Source organism: Neolamprologus brichardi, chromosome 13 (assembly GCF_056152115.1).
Source record: "Neolamprologus brichardi isolate AB-2024 chromosome 13, ASM5615211v1, whole genome shotgun sequence".
Taxonomy (NCBI): Eukaryota; Metazoa; Chordata; class Actinopteri; order Cichliformes; family Cichlidae; genus Neolamprologus; species Neolamprologus brichardi.
The window spans coordinates 14609656-14630786 of record NC_142116.1 but is presented as its reverse complement, the minus strand read 5'-3'; the positions used below and the strand labels follow the sequence as shown (position 1 = coordinate 14630786).

General features: G+C 41.8%; 3 protein-coding genes across 3 annotated transcripts in view; 1 reads left to right on the top strand and 2 right to left on the bottom strand.

Moving 5' to 3' along the window:
- Positions 1-3504, top strand: part of spock2 (SPARC (osteonectin), cwcv and kazal like domains proteoglycan 2) — a 37874-nt gene extending 34370 nt beyond the window's left edge. The window contains exons 7-10 of the mRNA XM_006783818.3: positions 273-491; positions 937-999; positions 1691-1822; positions 2484-3504. Of these exons, the coding sequence (XP_006783881.1) occupies positions 273-491; positions 937-999; positions 1691-1822; positions 2484-2623 (554 nt within the window). The 3' untranslated portion in view covers positions 2624-3504. The remainder of the gene's footprint in view (positions 1-272; positions 492-936; positions 1000-1690; positions 1823-2483) is intronic.
- Positions 3505-6782: 3278 nt separating this feature from the next.
- Positions 6783-11622, bottom strand: tysnd1 (trypsin like peroxisomal matrix peptidase 1). Its single transcript, XM_006783816.3, has 4 exons — positions 10365-11622; positions 9714-9844; positions 9406-9591; positions 6783-9224 (listed from the first exon to the last, which is right to left on the bottom strand). Exons 1-4 carry the CDS (start codon positions 11432-11434, stop codon positions 9022-9024), a joined length of 1590 nt encoding a protein of 529 aa, XP_006783879.2. The 5' UTR covers positions 11435-11622; the 3' UTR covers positions 6783-9021.
- Positions 11623-13003: 1381 nt separating this feature from the next.
- On the bottom strand, positions 13004-18291 carry sar1ab (secretion associated, Ras related GTPase 1Ab). Its single transcript, XM_006783815.3, has 7 exons — positions 18191-18291; positions 17245-17315; positions 15971-16090; positions 15821-15886; positions 15602-15705; positions 15369-15500; positions 13004-14146 (listed from the first exon to the last, which is right to left on the bottom strand). Exons 2-7 carry the CDS (start codon positions 17300-17302, stop codon positions 14030-14032), a joined length of 597 nt encoding a protein of 198 aa, XP_006783878.1. The 5' UTR covers positions 17303-17315; positions 18191-18291; the 3' UTR covers positions 13004-14029.
- Between the last annotated feature and the right edge of the window lie 2840 nt (positions 18292-21131).

Below are 21131 nucleotides of genomic sequence, written 5' to 3'. Positions count from 1 at the left end.
TTCAGGGTACAGTCAGAAAGTTGCAAGCATCAACCGGTGTTGTAAAGCTGGGAGAACAATACGTTATAATGCCATTTTCATATGCAAAACTTTTTCTTTTTTTTAATGTTGAAACTGGCAGCACTGGAAGGCATTAGGAGGATGATAAATGCAGTTGATTTGCGTTGGAAACAGGAGATGTTTCTGAGCATGCTGGCGTGATTTTTTCCGTTTGTGCAGCTGTCCCCCTGAAAAAAGTCTATGTTTGTTTGTCTGCCTCTGTGTGTTGGCAGTGCTGGACAGGAGCCTGGTGGCCAGCTGTAAGGACTCCATAGGCTGGATGTTCTCCAAGCTGGACACCAATAGCGACCTGTACCTGGATCAGGCCGAGCTGGCTGCCATCAACCTAGACAAGTATGAGGTCTGCATTCGGCCCTTCTTCAACTCCTGCGATTCCTACAGGGACGGCAAGGTCTCCACTGCCGAATGGTGCCTCTGCTTCTGGAGAGAGAGTGAGTGTTCGGGGGATTATGTGAGGTCTGCAGGCTTGTGGGTTCGCACTCACTTGTCTGTATGCTGACATTTTCCCTTCTGGCACATGCAATCAAACTTCAAGGCGCTCGGCTGCCCTCGAGGTGTGGCTGCGTCTGTGTTGTGCGCTGGCCCATCAGTGTTTGTCTTTCTCCTCATCCTTCAGTCCCCCTATGGGCCGAAACGGTCACCGCAAGGCACTAAAAACATTTCTGCTGCTTGTTGACAGCCTGATTCTCCCACAGCTCTCGGAGATTGAGCGTGTCAGCCAAGCAGCTGAGCAGAAACTAGGTCCCAGGAATGTGCAGTTATTTATTTGGGAAGAAAGGGTCCTAAAATACATGGATTACAGTTGCAGCTCTCTAAGATTTTTGTTATTTTCTCTCTTCTGTGACTAATTGTGCCTTTATTTCCACTTCTTTTAAGAACCCCCCTGCCTTGCTGAACTCGAGAGGATCCAAGTATTAGACGGCGGGAAGAGGAAGTTTGGTAGGTGCAGGGGGTTAGTCTCTGATCCCTTCTGTGGATTATAACATGATACGGGCATCTTTGTGTTTGTCTTACGGCATGTTAAGAAGTAAAGAGGAGCAGTGTGTGATTATGTGTGAGTGTGCATGTGTGCACTGCAGATTTTGATTTTGGCTTGCTGACTGGGCTCTGAGTCAAGACTCTCCAAGGACACAGAGCGGTGAGCAGGGGACAGTCTGCCAGCCTGACGCGCTGACGTTCCCCCGAAAGACTGGATAGACAGTTCAGCCGTCCCTAATTATTATTTTTCATTACATTTACAAATGTATCAAAACACAATTAAGCGACACAACAGATCCGCCCAACTCTGAAGTTTACAATCAGGCAAATTTTTGCCTCACCGATAAACACAGCTACACTTAAGTGTGACCACAGGCTGCTTTTTATACGTCCTCCCTTATAACATCACGATAGCCAGCCACCCCCACATCACCTCAGTAAGCTGCAGCATGCTGACTTCCTCTGGGTATTCCTCCATGAACATATTGTTTTCATGGAATATAGAATTAGCCTCCACATATGCTGCATGCATTATATTGTCACTTGGGCTCATGTGTGATGAGCCGCACTGAGAAATTGTGCGAGATTGAAGGCGAGGCCGCTTTACCTTACTCGGCTCTTATTTATTTATGTGTGTGCGTGTAAATGGCAGGTCGATTCATTCCTAGCTGTGACGAAGACGGCTTCTACAGGAAGCAGCAGTGTGACAGGGGGGAGTGTTGGTGTGTCAACCAAAACGGAGGAGAAGTGGCCGGATCGAGGATTCGTGGCAAGCCAGATTGCGGTGAGTGTCAAAAGGTTTCAGATGCCGATAAAAAACAGATCGAGGATTCGTGGCAAGCCAGATTGTGGTGAGTGTCAAAAGGTTTCAGATGCCGATAAAAAACAGATTTTTTGAACTTGAAAGCTGAATGCAGTGAGAGATCAGTGCAGATCAGCGCAATTCTGCACGTGTCCCCGCTGCATGCATTCTGCACAAGGCTTTCTTTATGTTAAGGGACCGAGGCCCACTGCAGCATAACTCACAGTAGGGACCAAGTGCCACATTCATGTGTCCGGAGTCATTTGCATTCTAAAGCGCCGCTTGTCGCTGTGAGAAAAGTCTTTCAAGATAAATGAGGACTGGTTGGACTGAACCTGTGCCTGATAAGAATAGGTCCCTTGGCAAGGTTTAGAAATAGCTATTAAAATCCAGACAAAGTCAAACACACGCCACCCCCCCCACCCCCACCCCCACCCCACCCCTATTTTTTTTGCCATTGCAGTCAGTGTTTTTAAATTGATTTTAGCATTTCTCACTGGCACAGAAAGGACTCCATCAAAACTGAGAGGAAGGCATGAACAGAATATATTGCAATGTGCAAGATGGCCACAGCGGATAATTCGATTTCTCTGCATCCCCCCCCCTCCCATGCCCCGTATGTTTTCTCTCCATCTTCCCGCAGATTACGAAATGGCATATTCAGGTGATTTTGGAAGTGGGGTTGGATGGGAAGACGAGGAGGAGAAAGAAGCTGAGGAGACTGCAGAGGAGGCTGAAGAAGAGGAGGTGGGAGAGGTGGATGACGGGGGATATATCTGGTAAACGGGCCAACCAATCTCTAAAGGAGCATCCCAGTGGTCCCAAACTTACACACACACTTATACACACAAATCCTGCAAAGAGATGGACGGGATCAAGCGCTCACACTCAGAACAACACTGGATTATAAAAACAGCAAAGGGGGGGGGGGGAAGTGGCACAAGTTGGGAGGGTGAAGATACAGATGCTATGGAAGTAATTCTCGTTACAGGATGATAAAGAGCAAGGGAGGGGTGGGGGGGATCACAGTTAACAAATTATGGGTCTGGTGTCATGAATTTTGTCCTTCATACTTGTGAATCTTTGTTCTCTTCTGTTGTCTGTCCTTTAAACTATCTTTGAGCAGTTTTTAGCTGATGCATAACGGAGACTTTAAGAAGCTGCAGGTGCTTTGCATTAAAATGAATAAAATAAACAAAGCAAGATCGGGTGCACTTCAGTAGTCCAAATTGGCGTCTTTCATCGATCATGTTTGCAGATTAACAACATTTAGATAACCAGTTTTGCTTTAAGGCAGAAATCTGGCAAAAAAAAAAAAAAAAGAAAAGAAAAGAGAGAAAGCCACATTAGAATATTGAAAAGCACCTTTTGACTTTGCCATTTTCATCTCTTATGCTTCAGCTCTTATGTGACAGTAGTGCTCTGTCTCATTCATGACTTAAGAAAAGGTTTCTCATGCGTCACTCTTTAGCTTGTATATATTGTGTGTATCAGAAGGCAGAATGTCACCTATTAGTCCCGTAATCAATGCCTTGAAAGACTAGCAGAACATGCTGCTTAGTTGACAAGTGTACATCGTATCATAGTGTGGATTGGTTATTGTGTTTAATAAAAAAATGGAATAAAATAAACGTATCTATGTGGCTCCAGTGGCCACCGTACAACTGAGTGTGTTCTCTTTTCTTTTCATGTCTAAACTGGAGCCAAAGCACCTTGTTCCCCGGCTGCACAAGGGGAGCCCAGCTCTCCATTTGCTGAAAATGACATAACATGCATTAGGGTTGACCTGAACACATTAGGAGTGTTAATGTGGGTTACCAGGAGATTGAACTTTGGAGCTTAGCACCACTGGAACCCTTGAACCAGCCACATAGCTCGTTTTATTTAGCGTTTTAATATCAACTCATTAACAGAACGGAGGGACTTTAAATTCACCGGTAAGCAAATATTGGGCTATCCTATATAACATATATACTAAATATCTATAGCACTGTGCAAAAGTCTTGAACCGCTTTTCATTCCTTTAATTTCCCAGGAAGCTGGGAACAGGGAAATAGAGTGTATAAGGCATAAGAGGAGTTTGCACAATTTTAATGAGCTTAAAAGTGAATAATTACTATGACCACTTTTAATCTTCAACACAGCCTAAACTCTCTTGGGCAAGTAGTCTTCAGGAATAGTTCACCAGGCTTCTTGAAGGATATTCAAAGCTCTTCTTTGGTTGTTGGCTGCTGTCAAGAAAGGTGTGATTGAAAGAGAGTACAAGGTCTTAAGATCCAGCATTTTATATTTACAGAGATACAAAATGCTATGACAGAGTTTATCTGTATTTGCTTTTGCTAATAGTAAATCATCTTTATTCTTAACGATATAATCAAAATATACATCTAATTAAGATGATGAATGTCTGTTCTAATGTCTGGATTTTGTGTGTGTAGACAGCTGTAACCTTGATAGATTAGTGTCTGTGTGTGTCTACAGGAATGTGAAAAGAAATGTGTCTCCAGCCCATCATTATACATGATTCTGAATAAGAGAAATGGTATGATAGTACAATTTTATGTATGTTTGTCACACTTAAATGTTTCAGATCAAATCAATTTAAATATTAGACAAAGACAAGGCAAGTAAATGCAGTTTCTAAATTAAAAAAGCGAACCTACAGGTTTAAAGTTTATATTTAAAATGTGACAAATAATATAAAAAAGAGGACATATGCGAATTTGCTGATAGTTAATCAGGTATAAGTTTAATTGATGTAACAAGTGAGAAAATATAGTAATGATTCTAGTGGCAGGCCGCTCACTGAGAGCTTGTGTGGAGATGCCCTTGGAGGCTCTATGTGTGTGTGAGAGAGGAGGTGGGGAGTGAGTGCAACACTGAGCAGCTACTCATCTAAAATAATGTCTGACTTGAACACATCTGATTCAATAAAAGACATTATACTGAGTGTGTTAACAAGGTACCAGTTTTTGCTTATGCTTAAATGATTCATAGGTTAGCATTAAGTATCTTGACAAAAAACATTCTTCTGAAAATATTCAGGTACAAGGACTGGATTGAGGATTGACAATGATGGGGGCGGGAAACAAAAACAGCCAGTGTCCAGAGAAAGACCTTAAGAAAGCCTGGAGAACTATTGACTGAGACCACTAAATACAATGAAAAAACACTGCAAATATATTTTGAAATGACACGTCAGCTAAGAAAGCCGACTTTCTGATGCATAGCTTTGACATTTGTTCCTTTTTTCCTGGAACATTGAAAAGCAGTACTCAAGTCTGTCATTTTCTGCTGTTTGTCTCTAAATCTGCTCTTTGAACATTACAATAAAAAACAAAAATAACATGCTGGTTTAGAAAGTTGATTGTATTCCTTTGCACCTTGTTAGTGTGAAAAAAATGGCAAATAAGCACAACATAAGTACAGCCGATGGGCATGATTAATTAGGCAAACGGTTAGTCATGAACCAGAGTTTTGGACAAAGGGAAATTTTGATTGAGACACTAAAAGAAGAAGTCAAATTTGATAAATGTAAGGGATCCTTTACAAAAAAGTCCTACAGCACTCTTACAATAAGTGTTTGTGTTTGTAAAAGAACATCTCATTTTTGGCCAGGATATCAGCGAGTCAATCTGGCAGACAGAAAGGTGCTTACGTGCATGACTGACGTCAAGAGGATGAAGCTTACTCAGCAAAGTTACCTTGCATGGGTTCATGATTTTGCCAGAATTCTCTGATAAACAAATTTACCTAAGACTGTGTTTGGATGAACTGCTTTTATTTTTTGTTTTACTTTTTTTGTTGTTGTCGTTTCATAATACTGACCTACATGTGTGCTCCAATACCCATATAACATCGATAAGTTGAAACTGTTAGATACTACATTACTCAAAAAAATTGCTGGAACACATTGAAAACACATCAGATCCCAGTGGGAAAACAATGCTGGATACCTGTACTGATGTGGACTGGGTAATGTGTTAGGGGAAAAAAGGATGTCACATCTTTTGATGAAAATTAAAGTTAGCAACATATACAGTAGGGGTGCAACAATATTCGTATGATATTGAACCGTTCGATACAGTGCTTTCGGTATGCATATGTATCGAACAATACAAATTTTTTAATTTATTTTATCAACTTTTCTTCTAAACATGCTGTCTGTGTTGAGAGCTCAGTGGATCTGCGTTCCACTACTCCGCCTAGGCTGCACTGTCAAGCGCAGATCCACTGAGCGCAGCGCAAGCTAGCAAAACAGAAGCTAAGCTCGTTGCAACATGGCAACTGCCTCAACGCTAGCTTGAATCTCCCCCACCCTCATTCAGATCTGGCGTTTGGAACAATTTTGGTTTTCATGTGAGCATGACCCTGATGGTAAGCGCGCCATGGACAAAAGTAAAACAGTATGTCGGATGTGCCACGCAATGCTCAATTACATTTGTAGGAACTAGTGCGTTAGCGCAGTTAGCTCGTTAATGTGTTGACGCTGTCCAGCCTGTCGATCCGCGGTAACTTGTTAACGGAGATTTGCGGCGTTATGGCGTTAATGTCATTTTAACGAGATTAACGCTGACAGCACTAGTGGGAACACAACGAATATGACTGCACATTTACACCGACATCATCCTAGTGCAAAGACAAGTGGAAGCAGACAAAAACAACAAGCACGCATGCTACAAACTACCTGAGTCATTTAGACAGCCGTTAGCACATGATTCTCCTGATGGGGACCTGATGTTTAATATGCTGCTGAGAGTATACCCCAGAAAAAGCGTATAGTATAGCTTTTATTTTGGAAAGAGCCATTTCTCTGTAATAAACTCTCTTTTCCAAAGATGAGTGATTTCTCGATCAGATAGATTTATTTATTTTAATTATTTTGTTGTTTCAGCAACATTACATGTAAAAACTGTACTTTTGAGTTAAAATATATAGTTATAATTTTAATAAATGACAAATTAAAAAGGCATGAACATTTTTTTGTATCGAAAAAATATCGAACCGAACCGTGAATTTTGTGCATCGTTGCACCCCTACTATACAGGGCTGAAATCAAAGAAATCCTTAAAATCAAATGGAAAAAAATTATTAAATTTGATTGGAGCAACTCAAAATGGTAATCAGTTTCTATGGCCCCCACGTGCTTGTATGAATACCTGACATTGTTGGGGCATGCTCCTAATGAGAAGACAGTGTCCTGGGGAATCTCTTCCCAGATGTGGGCCAGGCCATCACTGAGGTCCTGGACAGTCTTGAGTCTCCACAACTTCTCCAGATCCTTTCACATAGTCGCATGTGCTCAGGGTGAACCTGCTTTTAACTAAGAAAAGCACAGGGTGCCAGTGGTGGGCCTGCCAATTTTGGTATTCAATGTCGAATGTCAATCGGGCTCAATGGTGCTGGGAAGTGAGCGCAGGGACTGCTAAATGATGTCAGGCCCTCAGGCCACCCTCAGTCTGTTTCTGATTGTTTGGTCAGAGACATTCACACCAGTGGCCTGCTGGAACTCATTTTGTAGCTCTGGTAGTGTTCATCCTTCTTCTACAAAGAAGCAAACACCAGTCCTGCTAATGGGTTCAGGCCCTTCAACAGGGCCTTGTCAGGCTCTCTGCCCATCTCCTGGAATCTCCTCCATGCTCGAGAGACTGTGCTGGGAGACACAGCAAACCTGGTATCCTGGAAGACTTAAACTACCTGTGTAATGTCTGTAGAATCCAAGTATCACCTCATGCTATTAGAGGCTCTGACCCTGGCTAAATGCAAAACTAGTGAGAAAGGTTGTCTCAACGTTGCTTCTCTTCTGCACCTGTTGTTAATTTCATTACCACCCAAGCAGCTGAAACTGATTAACAACCCTCTGCTACTTAACTGACCAGATCAAGATCCCAGAAGTTTAACTGACTTGATGCTATACTCTTAATTAAAAGTGCTCCTTTGAGTTTTTCCAGTAGCGTGTAAACTGCTCAGAATATTACTACATCTTCTAAAATAAAAATTCCCCTCTAGCAAAGTTGGTTACTGGTGCACAGACAGGCTAGCCATATTTGTGATTACAGATAGCAAATTAAAATCTATATATTTGCCTTATTTTAATGAGCAGTGCAGCATGGACGAACACTGCACCTATAATAAGATGCTATTTTAAAAAAAAAACAACACATGCGTCTCTGTGCGAAATGCTCCTTAAGGATTCAATGTTCTTCTCAGCTCGTATCTACCCCTACTGCACCTCATTCTGCAGTGAAGTGTGGCTTGTAGCTATGGGAAACCAGCAGAAATGAGATACAGACACAAGTCTGCATATCAGCACTTCGAACAGCACAATGCCTTTAGAAAACTCTCTCCTCAGCCTCCTCGGGACACTGCTGAAAACTCCACTGTGAACTATTCAGCCTGGGAACAGTGAAATAGAAACCTTTCAGCATGTTAGAGCGTATGCACATCCTCAGGAGTTCAGGCCCAGAAAGCTTGTCTTAGCATTGTAAAAACTGACGGCAACCAATCCTCTGAAATGTCATTTCTCAGTTTCACGTTTCTGTGATAATGGAAATCAGAACCAGTAGCTTCCCAGTGGGTGAAACCTCAAATGTGTTCACTGTGAGTGGGTACGTCTGCCAACAGATGTCTGAATACCTGAAACCGACAGCAGTCCTCTGGCTACCCAAAGGGACCAATCATTTTCAGCAGCCTGTCAGCCTATTATGCTGAATATTCCTCCCCGCCTGGTAAAAAAACAAACTGTATGCACCAGACGCAGGTGTAAATCCTAACACGTGCTCTGAGAAATGTGTCTTTGATGCTATAACTGTAACATAAATAAGGATCAAAAGTTGGATGATTCACTTTTTTTATCCCAGCAGTTTATGTGATCTTTTTTTTGTTATTTTATAAATGGATAAATGTATTTTTAAAACCTTGGGAATCCAGCAGCACACCAAGAAAACACTAAACATTAGCTAAAAAAAGATTAATTTAATGTAATTATTGTGCAATTAAACAGGTATAAATGTACTTAAAGTGCCTGTAAACATTAGTACCCTTATAAAGATTTTCTGGTTAACCACATGACTCTGAGATGACAATTAAGCAGTAATTATTCTTTCAGTTGCAAATGTCTCATCTAATTCATTCTGATTTGTCATCTCTACCACGTGTCAGTGTAGTGCAGGGGTCCTCGGTTACAGTTTGCTCTGAGCACCTTGTAGTCTCCACACCCTCCTGATTTCTTTTTCTGTACTGTCCAGCTCCCTGAATACATTAACATCCTTTGTCTGCTCAAAGTGCTGCAACAATCTCTGGAAAACAGTCACTGGGACGCTGAAGTTCAGATGTGGGTAAGTCACTTTAGTGGCCATGTCTCGCGTGTTGCTGGAAACGATCCCTGCAACACAACAAAGAAACATTTTTTTGTGAATTCAAAGCCGCAAATACAGCAGTGCTGACTGAACCACTGATATAAGCACAGCTGACTTTTCCCTGCACAGAGACGTTTTCTGTGGTTATCATGTGCCCCCCTCTGTTCAAAAGGTGCACATGGCTTTCTTCCTGCAGGACCTCCTTACCCAGCAGCTCTCCTGAGCATCTCTGCACCACAGCACCCCCGCTGGTCCCCGCTTGTACTGCACATGTGGTCTGGAGCATGACAGGCTGGCAATTCCAGCTAATGGCTTTGGACAGGACGCCGCAGGTCAGGGACGGACCGCAGCTCCGACCCAGCCCACCGTATCCGACGACAACTACAGATTCACCTGAAGTTAGAAAAGGCCATTACGGTTTTTAAGCGTAAAGAAGCAGGAAATCTCTTCTGGAACTGCTTATAAGAAAATAACAATAATTCTACTGTTTCTGCTGCACAAGACTGAAATCAAACCTGGAATGAAACTCTGACACATCCGTGAGACCACAGCTTCTGGGACAGCGTCTCTGAGCTGCACCAAAGCGAGGTCATAGGGTGAAGATGCCTTAGTGGAAAAAAGGACATCACCCACTGAATCATGGACTCTGAGAAAAGAAAATCGCCAAAAAAGTGAGGATTATTAGTCTTACACATTCTGTGATCACAAAACATACTTCCAAAATGTGGTGAAGTTGCTAAATAAACAGGAAAAGACCATAGTCCCATATGGTGTAGATCCATACAGAAAGCTTTGTCTTTGATGCAGCAAGTCCATGTCAGCTTATAGGACTGTCCATACATTCAGAAGTTTATTACTGCCTATAAATTGCACTCATTTTTTTCCAGGCTGGAATAATAGTACCGAATACATCTTTAATGGCGTTAAAAATCAAGAATTTGATGCACAAATTTGAATATATTTTTGATTTTCTCTCATCCAAACCAGGTCAATCTGCAGGCAAGCTCCTAGTACTTGTTTATGCTTGTTTTTTTTCTACCCAAAACTGTGTTAGGTTTGAAAAGAAGACTAAGATTAGTGGATTAACACATTTTAGTGTTTAATAAGGTTTGAATTAATTTCTGCTTCAATTAGGAGGGGGTTTAAGATAGTAAATGTGCCATCACCTGTCCCTATGGTGGAACTTCAAGCGGACTTTAGACTTCCTGTTGACAACATGCCTGCACGTCACAACCAGTCGAGAGCCAACAACTACCCCTGAACCCCAGAACTGCCCGCTGTCCACAAAGCAAACAGTGGGGTATTTAACAGATTTTGACTCGTGAGCAGCGGTGGACATCTGGATGTCCGACTCTCCTGGATGAAGCCAAACATTTCTGAGGGGATCCTGGACACTCAGGCAGCTGATGAGATTCCTGAAGACCAACTGGGCAGAGCAGACCAGAGTGAGGCCAATCCACTCATTAGCCTTCCAGCCAAATGGAGACACAATCAGCCCGATGAGATGCACGCTGCCTGCACCTTTCACCACAAACAACCCTCCACCTTCTGTGCCTGGCAGGCAGCGGGCGTCTGTGAGGATGACAGCGTTATCTTCTCCAGCGAGGTTACTGATGATGCCTCTGCTGAGGGTGCTGATGAAGAGATCCAAGCAGAGGGAGCCAAAAGGTGAGCCGCAGGCAACAACAGGGCAGCCTTTCTGGAGAGGCGCACTGCTCTGCCAGGGGATGGTGCCTGAATCCTGGCTGCTGTCTAGCACCACACCTGCCCTGAGTACAGCAAACCAGCTGAGGAAGTGGAAATCTCTGAGCAGCTCCTCATCCTCATCACAATGGAAACGCCACTGGTCGGCCTCCTGGAACACTGCCTGGAAAGCCTGTTTAAACTCCACGCAGTTGACCAGCATCAGCAGCTCGGCTGCAGCCTCCCTCTGCCCTGCTGCTGTTTTGCTTCTGGTGGGTGTGATTGTTGCTCTCTGTGCGCTCTGCTTGGTGTCAGTTGGAAAGCTGACGCGGATTTGAAGTTTGGCACTGAAGCTGTGAGGTGGCAAGAAGTCGTGGTCCCAGTAGAGGGGGTCTCCGTCGATGATAAAACGTGAAAACGGGAGTCCGGTACATATGATGATTCCTGTGCGAGGGTGGACAACAACTCCGCTGCAGCTCACCGGTTTCTTTGCAGAAGACGCCTCTGACACCTTGACAACACAGCAGCGCCTCTCCACGTCCTTTAACTCCATGCTCTAGCAAAGCAAATCAACAAATGTTTTAACGGCGTTTAAAACACTCGAAAAAGCAGCTCATTAAAAATGTGTACATTCCAGGAGTGAGAAGAAACCTTCAGATAAGTCACTGTTACCTTAAGTTTAAACTATTTATCGCAAATATTTCCCACAGTGTCGTCTAACTTCTTCGCCCTGTTCGTAACTTCCTGGTTCTGCTTCGTTCCTGCACCTGATTGGTCTGAAAGCAAACACCTTGTAGCCAATGGTAAACAAGGAAACTAGAGGGAGTTCCTATATCCCGATTAGAAGTTTATTTACGTTTTACGATGTTTTATGTGTGTTTTTATGTATAATATCTTTGCTGATATCAGCATATAGGCTGAAGTCAACTGCATTTTCTATGGAGTTTTATATAAAATAAATAAAAAAGCTTTTTTGCCTGTTTATGACTCTGTGTTCTACTGTGTAATCAATCCAGTCCATTTTGGTCACTTAAAATATCCTTTCTATTCTATCACACTTGGAAAAGACAAAGACATTTTTAATCGGGCTGACCAGATTTGTTTTGTTTTTGTTTGTTTTGCGTGTGTTGGGGGGGGGGGGGGGGGGGGGGGGTCTTTACCTGGATAAATAAAAGATATAAAAGTGACTCTTCTAAAAACTGACTGCAGCTTCTACGTTGTGACAGGAGTGAATACTTTATCCTGCGGAAAATGACTTGATATCGCTCATAAGAGACATGTTGGATTGTTTTTACAAGTTTAAATACCAGCAACCACTTTTTTAACACCATTACTTAGCAGATCAAATATTTTATTTTAAAGCATTTTATCACATATGGAATACCATATTGTGTTTTTATTCTACCGAATGCTTGCTAATTTCTGTGGAAAAGTAGTACAGTGGTTTGTGGCCCTGGGTTCAAATCAAAGGTGAGGCATTTTTCTCCTCAGGTACTTTTGTAGCCCAAAAGTTTTCATTTAGGATCATTGGTGATTCTAAGCTGACCGATGTGAATGTGATGGGTCGTCTGTCTGTGTTAGCCCTTAATGCTCTAGAACTGGATTTAATAAAAACAAACAGAACGAAGCTTGGTGAGAGCAGCCATCATCACAGGGCAGAAGATCATCAGAGTATGAGTGTGAGAGACACTGAGACATGCTAAAATCTAGTTGCAGAAAGGCATTATACAATAAAATAATGTGAATAATACATAAATTTAAGAAATTCTTCCACAATATCATAAGGTTCGGATTTTAGATTTTTAACTGTATTTTTATAGGTTTTACAGCTGTCCCCACTAATAACGACCTCTTTATTACCAAAGTAATAGAAAAACAATTAAATAACAGAAACCTTGAAGTTCCACCACAGGAACCTTCCATAATTATACAGTATTAAGTGTGTAGTTCTTTACACTGACAGAAAGGAGCCTTTCACCGGTCCACCCCACTAAAGCTCAATAAGTATGACATTCCTGTTCAAGGAGGACTAATAAGTGTTGTGAATGTGAATGGATAAATAGATGGATGGATGTTCCTTTGGTGGATGAACCAAAAATGAATTAAAATCTCTTAAACAAGGTTTAAAGAGTTACCAAACATATTTATTTTGCTAAAATATTGCACAACACACCCAACAAGAATATGACATCTTTTTTGTATGAGATATATCAAGCATTAAGAATGCAAATTAACAGACAGGCCAGTTTTTATTGCAAAATATAAATACACTCTTATAAAATATTTTATAATGTTTTAAGATAATTTTATCCAAAGATACTGTATAAGCTTTTTTTTTTTTGCTAAGCACCACCCAAGTACTCTCATAAATCACTGCGTACTGTTAGCAGCAACCAATCACAAAGTACTCAAGTCTTTTCAGTGCAGTCACCTGTCGGTGTGTTTGGCTGGCGTAGATATCTAGTAGAGGCAAAAAGTCAGTCAGTGCACTTGTGGTAACATTAATGTTAGTGGCCGTGTTTGTAAACCTAAATGTAAACCTTAAAATAAACATACTATCACAAGAACTGTCAGCATCCTTCGAGGTAGGCTTGCAAATTGACTTTAACAATTACAGCAACACATTTTTGCAGCATTTTCTAGGGAAAAAAAAGTTGTTTTTGAAAACGATCAATTGAAAGAAAAAAAAAATAAAACAGAATAAATAATGTGCATACGTGCCAACAAAAATGTTTCATCCTCAATCAAAGAAGAGCTGCTCTAAGCACACAGTGTTAACTACACTGACCTTCGCTGTAAGCCAACACCAGCAGCCAAAAATACACCCGGGTCTGAAACAAGTTCACAGCCATGGCATGTCCTACACGGCAGAAACAATTCCCTACAGGCTTTAGGTAAAGGTAGAAGAACCACAGCATGGAGCTTTTCTCCACACTCAGTCTGAATAATACAGGCCAATGATTCATAACCTATCTTTGACTTGCAGCGGTACGACTGAGATAAAATACAGGATTCTTCAAACAGATGAATAATGCTGGGCTTTTAAATACAAAACACATTTTGTACTAGCATATTTAATAAAATCTCTCTCTACTGCAGGTAGTTTTGTGTGGAACAAATCTGGTTAAGGCTATTAAAAGAATGTCAATCAATCGATATACTGGGCAAGCCAGCGAAAACCGTCTCCATATCCCTGTCGCTTCAGCACACTGCACATGAACACCTCCATTGGCCTCAAATTCAGCTCCTTCAGCGGCACTTTGCCCTGAAAAGAAACAAAAATACACATCAAAAAGAACAACTTTAAATCTACAACTCCATCCAGCAACCTAGCCCATGAACACTGAACAAATACACCGCACATCTTAAACTTTAACCGTGCTTTAAGCTCTATTAGAAAAGGTTTTCCCTGACTCGTCAGCATGGATCAATAAACCGACACTTAGGTCTTGAACCAGAAATGATGTCTCAGATTTATACAAAAAATTTAAGTGCAGTAAAATATCATTGTGGGGCAGCCTTTTCTTCTTTAGGTCGATTTGGGCTTGTTGCACAGACAACTAAACAGAATGCACATAGACTAACCAGCCACTTTGTTAGGTATCCCTGAACTGCTCAGTAATCCAAATATCTATATATTTATAATGTGATCGCCACTCAATGCATACACTGAGACCGAGCAGGTCATCACCAGATTTTATATTGTTGGCTGGCTGACTGCCGAGTCCAACCATCTGCGATCTGGCTCCTCAAAAGTAAGTGGGTAGCCTCTGTGACCACAGTATACCCAGCTTCTGACGGCAGCTTCCAGCAGGATAACACACCATGTCAAATAGCTCGGTACTATTTATTGAAGTCTTAAAAGCCTAGTAAGAAGACTGTCTCTAAGTACTGTTGCTATGATTGTTTTAGTCTTTCCAACACAGTAACGTGTACAAACAGTAAGAAATTGATACGGGCATTGTGACATCGCCTTTTATTTTCTTTTAAGTGCTGTTTTGAAGCCTTCCGTTTGACATTCTGGCTGCCACATCTTGATTTTTTTTTTTAAACTAGATGTAACAAGCAAAAGTTAGATTTGACTGCGAAACACTAGGCTGCTACTAGAGCGTAGCCAGCTTTATCTTGTATTTTATTCCAAAAGGGACCATACTTTACAAAAAAACGTCATGTTCTATTCAGTAAGTTATGAAATGAGAACTCAGTCTGTAAAGACACCAGGAAAGTATTTAGTGAGGTCAAAGATCAAGTGAGGAGCACTTTCTCATATATGTCTATACAATCTGACTGCTTTTTTCCCACCAGAGGTGTCGCCTCCTGCTGGCCATTAAAAAGAATGCAGATTTGAAGTAACAGGTTTCACTTTTCCAGAGGCTACGTTAACCTTTTAAATACAGTTTATGGTTTGGAAAATATGAACACCATATGACTCTAATGCTCCTGCCAGACATCACATCATCATTTAATCCCACATTTCTTGTACAAACCTTTCCAGTTGTATGCCCCTGAAGACCAAGTACTGCCCTGAGTGCATCCTCACTGATGGCCTCTGGACGGTCTATCTTATTGCCCAGGATTAGAACGGGGATGTTTGCAATGGTTTCATCTGTTAACATGGCCTACACAAAAGAAGTATCATATCAGACATATCATACAGATCATTCCTATCAGTGGCAGCTATGGGCAGCTTTCTGTGTTGACATCAGTACAATTAACTCACATCCAGTTCAACTTTTGCTTCTGCTAGTCGCATATGGTCAGCACAATCCACCATGTACACGATACCGTTTATGGCTGGGAAGTAGTTCTTCCAGATCCTTCGTGCTGTAAAGACACACATTTTCAGTATTTTTATGCAACACCTCAACAAATACATCAATAATATTTTAAAAAGCTCAAAAATAAGATTGAGAATCACTTCTTTTTTTTTTACTCCCACCTTGCGTATGACCTCCAAGGTCAAATGTCGTAAAAGTCATTCCAGCTATTGTCAGCTCCTCGGATGCTGGGGAAGAGGGGTTTGATTTTAGGATAAGCAGTGAAGCAAGACACACATGGCTAATTCCTGATGTGACAAGTAAAAATCTACTTGGGTATAGTGTCGGCATGTGCTGTCCCAGCCTGTCATCCCTGAGCATCTGCAGGAGCGTTGTTTTTCCAGCATTGTCTAGTCCAAGAAAAACCATCTTCCCAGTCTTCTTGTACAACCCTGATAGCAGAAAGAAGTCAAATTGATGGGTTTAAAAGAAGTCTTGGGCAGAAGAACTGGGAGCCAGAATAGTCATAGAAATATCTGTAAGACATATATTTATATGAGAACTGGTTGGTATATGTTCTATAGAAATAGAGCGAATGCCAAAAACAAAGTGAAAATCTGGATATTTATTAGTACTGAGGTTGGAATTTACTTCAAACTGTCTAGTTACTACCTCCAAGTTACCATTTTGTAAAACAACACTAAAACAACAATATCGGTGTCAAGCTGTTTTGTCCTTTTTCTTTTGCTTTGATTCAGGTATTGTTTAGCATTTCGTCCTTGACCTGAGAAAACTGGAGGCATAGAAAATTGCACTGTTTTTTTTTTCCCACACTAAGTTTTTGCTGAGATCTGATATTCTGGAACACAGGACCAGCTTTATATCCTCTCAAGGATATTTGAGGGTGCGTGCATGGGACCAAACTAGTTTACATGGACTTTAGACTGGACTTGAAGACTTGAGACTTGTATTTAGCTGCTTCTCTCTGGGTTTCCTGTGGTGGGGGCACAGGAGGACTGGGTCCTTGTTGTTACAGGGTCTTTGTATTATGGTTTCCATTGCCAGCTATATGCAGATACTGGACTCCACTAGGGCTGCCCTTATCAGGTATGTTAATGATTTTTTATGGACTTATTTTTATGGGATATCTAGCCAAGGGGTGGAGGGTTTGGTGGTCTCAGGATCTCATCTGAACATAGAGCCATGACCTCCACCTTACTTTGAAGCAGTTTGCAGATGAGTGTGAAGCAGCTGGGATGACACTCAGCTCGAGACTCGGCAGAAATTGGCTTCCTCCGAAAGGTGTCTCAGAGTAGAGCTGCTACACCGCCATATTGAAAAAAGACAGTTGGGGTGGTTCAGAAATTTGACCAGAATGTCTCCCAGGTGCGTCCTAGGTGAGGTGTTCAGGGTATGTTCTATGAGGAAACCCAGGGGCAGACCCAGTCTGGCTTCAGGCCACCTTAGAGTCCTTTCAGGAAAAGCAGGTGGAAGTGGCAAGAGAGAGGGAGGTCTCTACTTAGCCTACCACACCCACAATTCAGACTCAGATAAATGGCAAATATTGGATGATAATGGATGAAAATGTGGATATTTATTTCAATACCTAATAGTTGCAAGACACTGCTGAAGCCCCTGTAGATCCAATCAAATAGAAAAGACATTTCTGATGGCTTCCTGAAAGACAGAAAGCTGAAGTTAATTATGACACATCAAGGACGGTGATGTACATAAGATACCAGTCATAAAGTCTGTAAATGAAAAAAAAAGAACGCATTGTTAATCATTATTCCTGACCCTGCGTGGATTACTCTGCTGGTATGTGTAAGCTCCGTGTAATCACACGAGTTTTAAAGCTTGAAAGGAAAGGAGCTAAGCAAGGCAACAAACAGCCTTCAGTGATTTTTCAGATGCTGGTTTGATCTGAGAGCTGTCTCACTCGCTCACAGTGATCTTCCCCTGACTATTTTTGTGAGGGTTGCGACAAGGACACTTGATCTTGGTAGTCCCCCCCCCTGCCTTCGCTCAATGACACACAAACACCTGTCACTGGGTGAACTTAAAGTGAATAGTGTGGCCTGTGGGCTCTGAGAAATTACCCAATTGTTAATGCCTTTATTATACAATGTTTTCACAGGGTCACTTAAATGTCAGCGTGGCACTTAACTGCTTCATCTGTGGATTTAAAGCTGTGGCACTGTAGGCACTGCTCACAAACTTTGGTTTGCCGTTTTAGTGATGAAATGACCAAATCAGCACTCCGAAACAAGTAAACACGGCTAAAAGCAGAAATCACGACTAGCTCACTACTCTTTATAAACGCTCGTTCTAGTGAAATCACTACTACTGTCTAGCTTATCACGTGCAGCTCCGCGGTACCAACGTCAGCTTTAATAAACAACGGTAAATTTAATAAACACGAGCGCGCGGAGGGGTCCACAGTGTCCAGTCCTCGAACTTCATGATGTCGACAAATGGTTTCAACAAGCAGACTTGAATGGAAAAGTTTAAACCCCAACAAAGCCAACTTAATACATCATTTGCGGCGTTACCTTGGTCAGCAGTGTTAGTGAACTGAACTCGTCCGTTGTTGTTGTTTTTTTCCTTCTCAAAGCCTCTAACTTTGACAGTTAACCGGAAGTACGTCACCGGGATAGCTACTAACACACCAAGGTAAGAAGTGCGCATGCTGGGTTTTTTGTTTGTTAGTTTTTTAATAACAATAAAAAATAATAATAAAAAAGTACACTTCAAACGGTCCTGAAAACATTAATTTAAAATATGTTTTAAGAACTTAGAACTTAATTTGCTTTTTAGCACTACTGACTGTAGTTTACTTTTAGTTTGCGGGGGGGGGGGGGGGGGTCATGCCACTATCTTTGTACATTTTCGGTGTAACTTTCCGACATACATAGTATCAACGTGATTAAATTTTAATAATTAATTCTATTTAAAAAAAAATGAAATTACCCAGACATTATACAGTTTTCCTACTAGGAACAGAAAAATAAAGGAGACACAATCGCCTCTTAGTATAACTTTGGGCTACAAAAACTGGGCCTCGGGATCTAAATTTAATATATAGAACCAGCTTATTATTTTATGTCCTCTGTAATGGACATTTGTTTTGATCAATATCTTTTTACTTATTTGAGCTACCCTACTAAGTCCCGATGTACTAAATAGAGGGCTTTCCATTGATATCTCATGTGTTTGGGTGGCCTCTTTTAACGCTAAAGAGGAAGGAAATTACAAAAAAGTTCAATGGGAAGATTCATTTTTCCTCGGTTCTCAGAGGATATCTAGTAGTTGAAGCAAAAAATGAAGGCGATGAGGGCTGTGATCACTAGGTGGCAGCATTACAATCATGAGAGTTTATTCTGCTCTGAACTAGTTCTCAAAATTTTTCTTAAAATCACTAATACATTCTTTAAATGAAAGAAATTAAAGTAATCAAAGATAAGTCCAGTTCCAAAGTATCAGCAAACGTCATTTCCCTTAAAACTAATATATTGATCCAACTTAGTTACCCTTTTTTTTTTAAACTCACTGGCTATTTTGTTCGGTACATGTACAGTGGCTTGCAAAAGTATTCGGCCCCCTTGGACTTTTCCACATTTTGTCACATTACAGCCACTGAAAGACCAATACAAAGCGGTGTACACGTGAGAAGTGGAACCAAAATTATACGTGATTCCAAACATTTTTCACAAATAAGATAAGAGATAAGATAAGATAAAACTTTATTAATCCCTCGGGTGGGTTCCTCTGGGAAATTTGGTTTCCAAAAAAGCACAGCACCAACAGAAGTTACAGAATAATATATATATATATATATATATATATATATATATATATATATATATATACACATACATATATAAATACAAAGACATATATAGATAAAATATACAAAGGGGATAAATAGAATAAATAGGAATAAAAATAAAAATACAAGTGAATTGCACATTTCAAGTATGGAGTCTATTGCATCGTTGACTATTAACAAAAAGTATTGCACAAAAGGTAATTGCACAGTGAAGTGAAGAGGCACTACAGCTTAGTTGTTCCCCCCTCCTTTGTCCTCCTGTTTCCCCTCCCTCTCCCCTCCAGAGAGGAGTTAAACAGTCTGATGGCGTGTGGGACAAAGGAGTTTTTAAGTCTGTTGGTTCTTGTCTTTGGGAGAAGCAACCTGTCACTGAACAGACTCTTCTGGTTGTTTATGGCCGTGTGCAGAGGATGCCCAGCATTGTCCATAATGTCCAGCAGTTTCTTTAGTGTTCTTTTCTCTGCCACTGACACCAGAGTGTCCAGCTTCATGCCGACCACAGAGCCAGCCTTTCTGATCAGTTTTTCCAGCCTGGATGAGTCCTTCTTTGCTGTGCTGCTCCCCCAGCACACCACAGCATAGAAAAGTACTCCAGCAACCACCGACTGATAAAACATCCTCAGGAGCTTCCTGCAGATGTTAAAAGACCTCAGCCTCCTGTGGAAGTACAGTCGGCTTTGGGCTTTTTTGTACAGGTGCTCTGTGTTGCATGACCAGTCCAGTTTGTTGTCCACCCACAGCCCGAGGTACTTGTACTTGTTGACCAGCTGCACCTCCTCCCCCTCTATCTGAACCGGCAGTGGACCTGTTCTGGACCTCCCAAAGTCCACAACCAGTTCCTTAGTCTTTGAGGTGTTGAGTTGCAGGTGGTTTGTGTGACTCCATGCGACAAGGTTCCTCACCAGACTTCTGTACTGATTCTGATCCTGATTATCCCAGATACACCCCATGATGGTAAATGGTAAATGGACTGGTTCTTATATAGCGCTTTTCTACTCTTTCTGAGCACTCAAAGCGCTGTACACAACTTGTACATTCACCCATTCACACCCATTCGCACAAGCACATTTTTCTAAGTGCTTTCTAAGTAACATTCACACACATTCATACTCCGATGGATGCATCGGAGAGCAATTTGGGGTTAGTATCTTGCCCAAGGATATTTGGCATGCAGACTGGGGGAAGCCAGGAATCGAACCACCAACCTTCCGATCAGTAGATGACCTGCTCTACCACCTGAGCTACAGCCACCCCGATGGCTGTGTCGTCTGCAAACTTCTGAATGTGGCATAATTCAGAGTTGTAGCAGAAGTCAGAGGTGTACAGGGTGAAGAGAAGAGGGGACAGCACAGTTCCCTGTGGTGCTCCTGTGCTGCTGACCACAGTGTCAGACGTGATGTCCTTCAGCCTGACATACTGTGGCCTGTCGGTGAGGTAGTTGGAGATCCAAGCAACCAGGCAGGGGTCCACCTCCATCCTGTTCAGTTTTTCCTGAAGCAGACAGGGCCGGATGGTATTAAAGGCACTGGAAAAGTCAAGAAACAGGATCCTGACCGTGCCTTTTCCCCCATCCAGGTGTGAGTGGGCTCTATGCAGGAGGTACAGGATGGCATCCTCCACTCCGACACCCGCCTTGTAGGCGAACTGTAGTGGGTCCTGGGCAT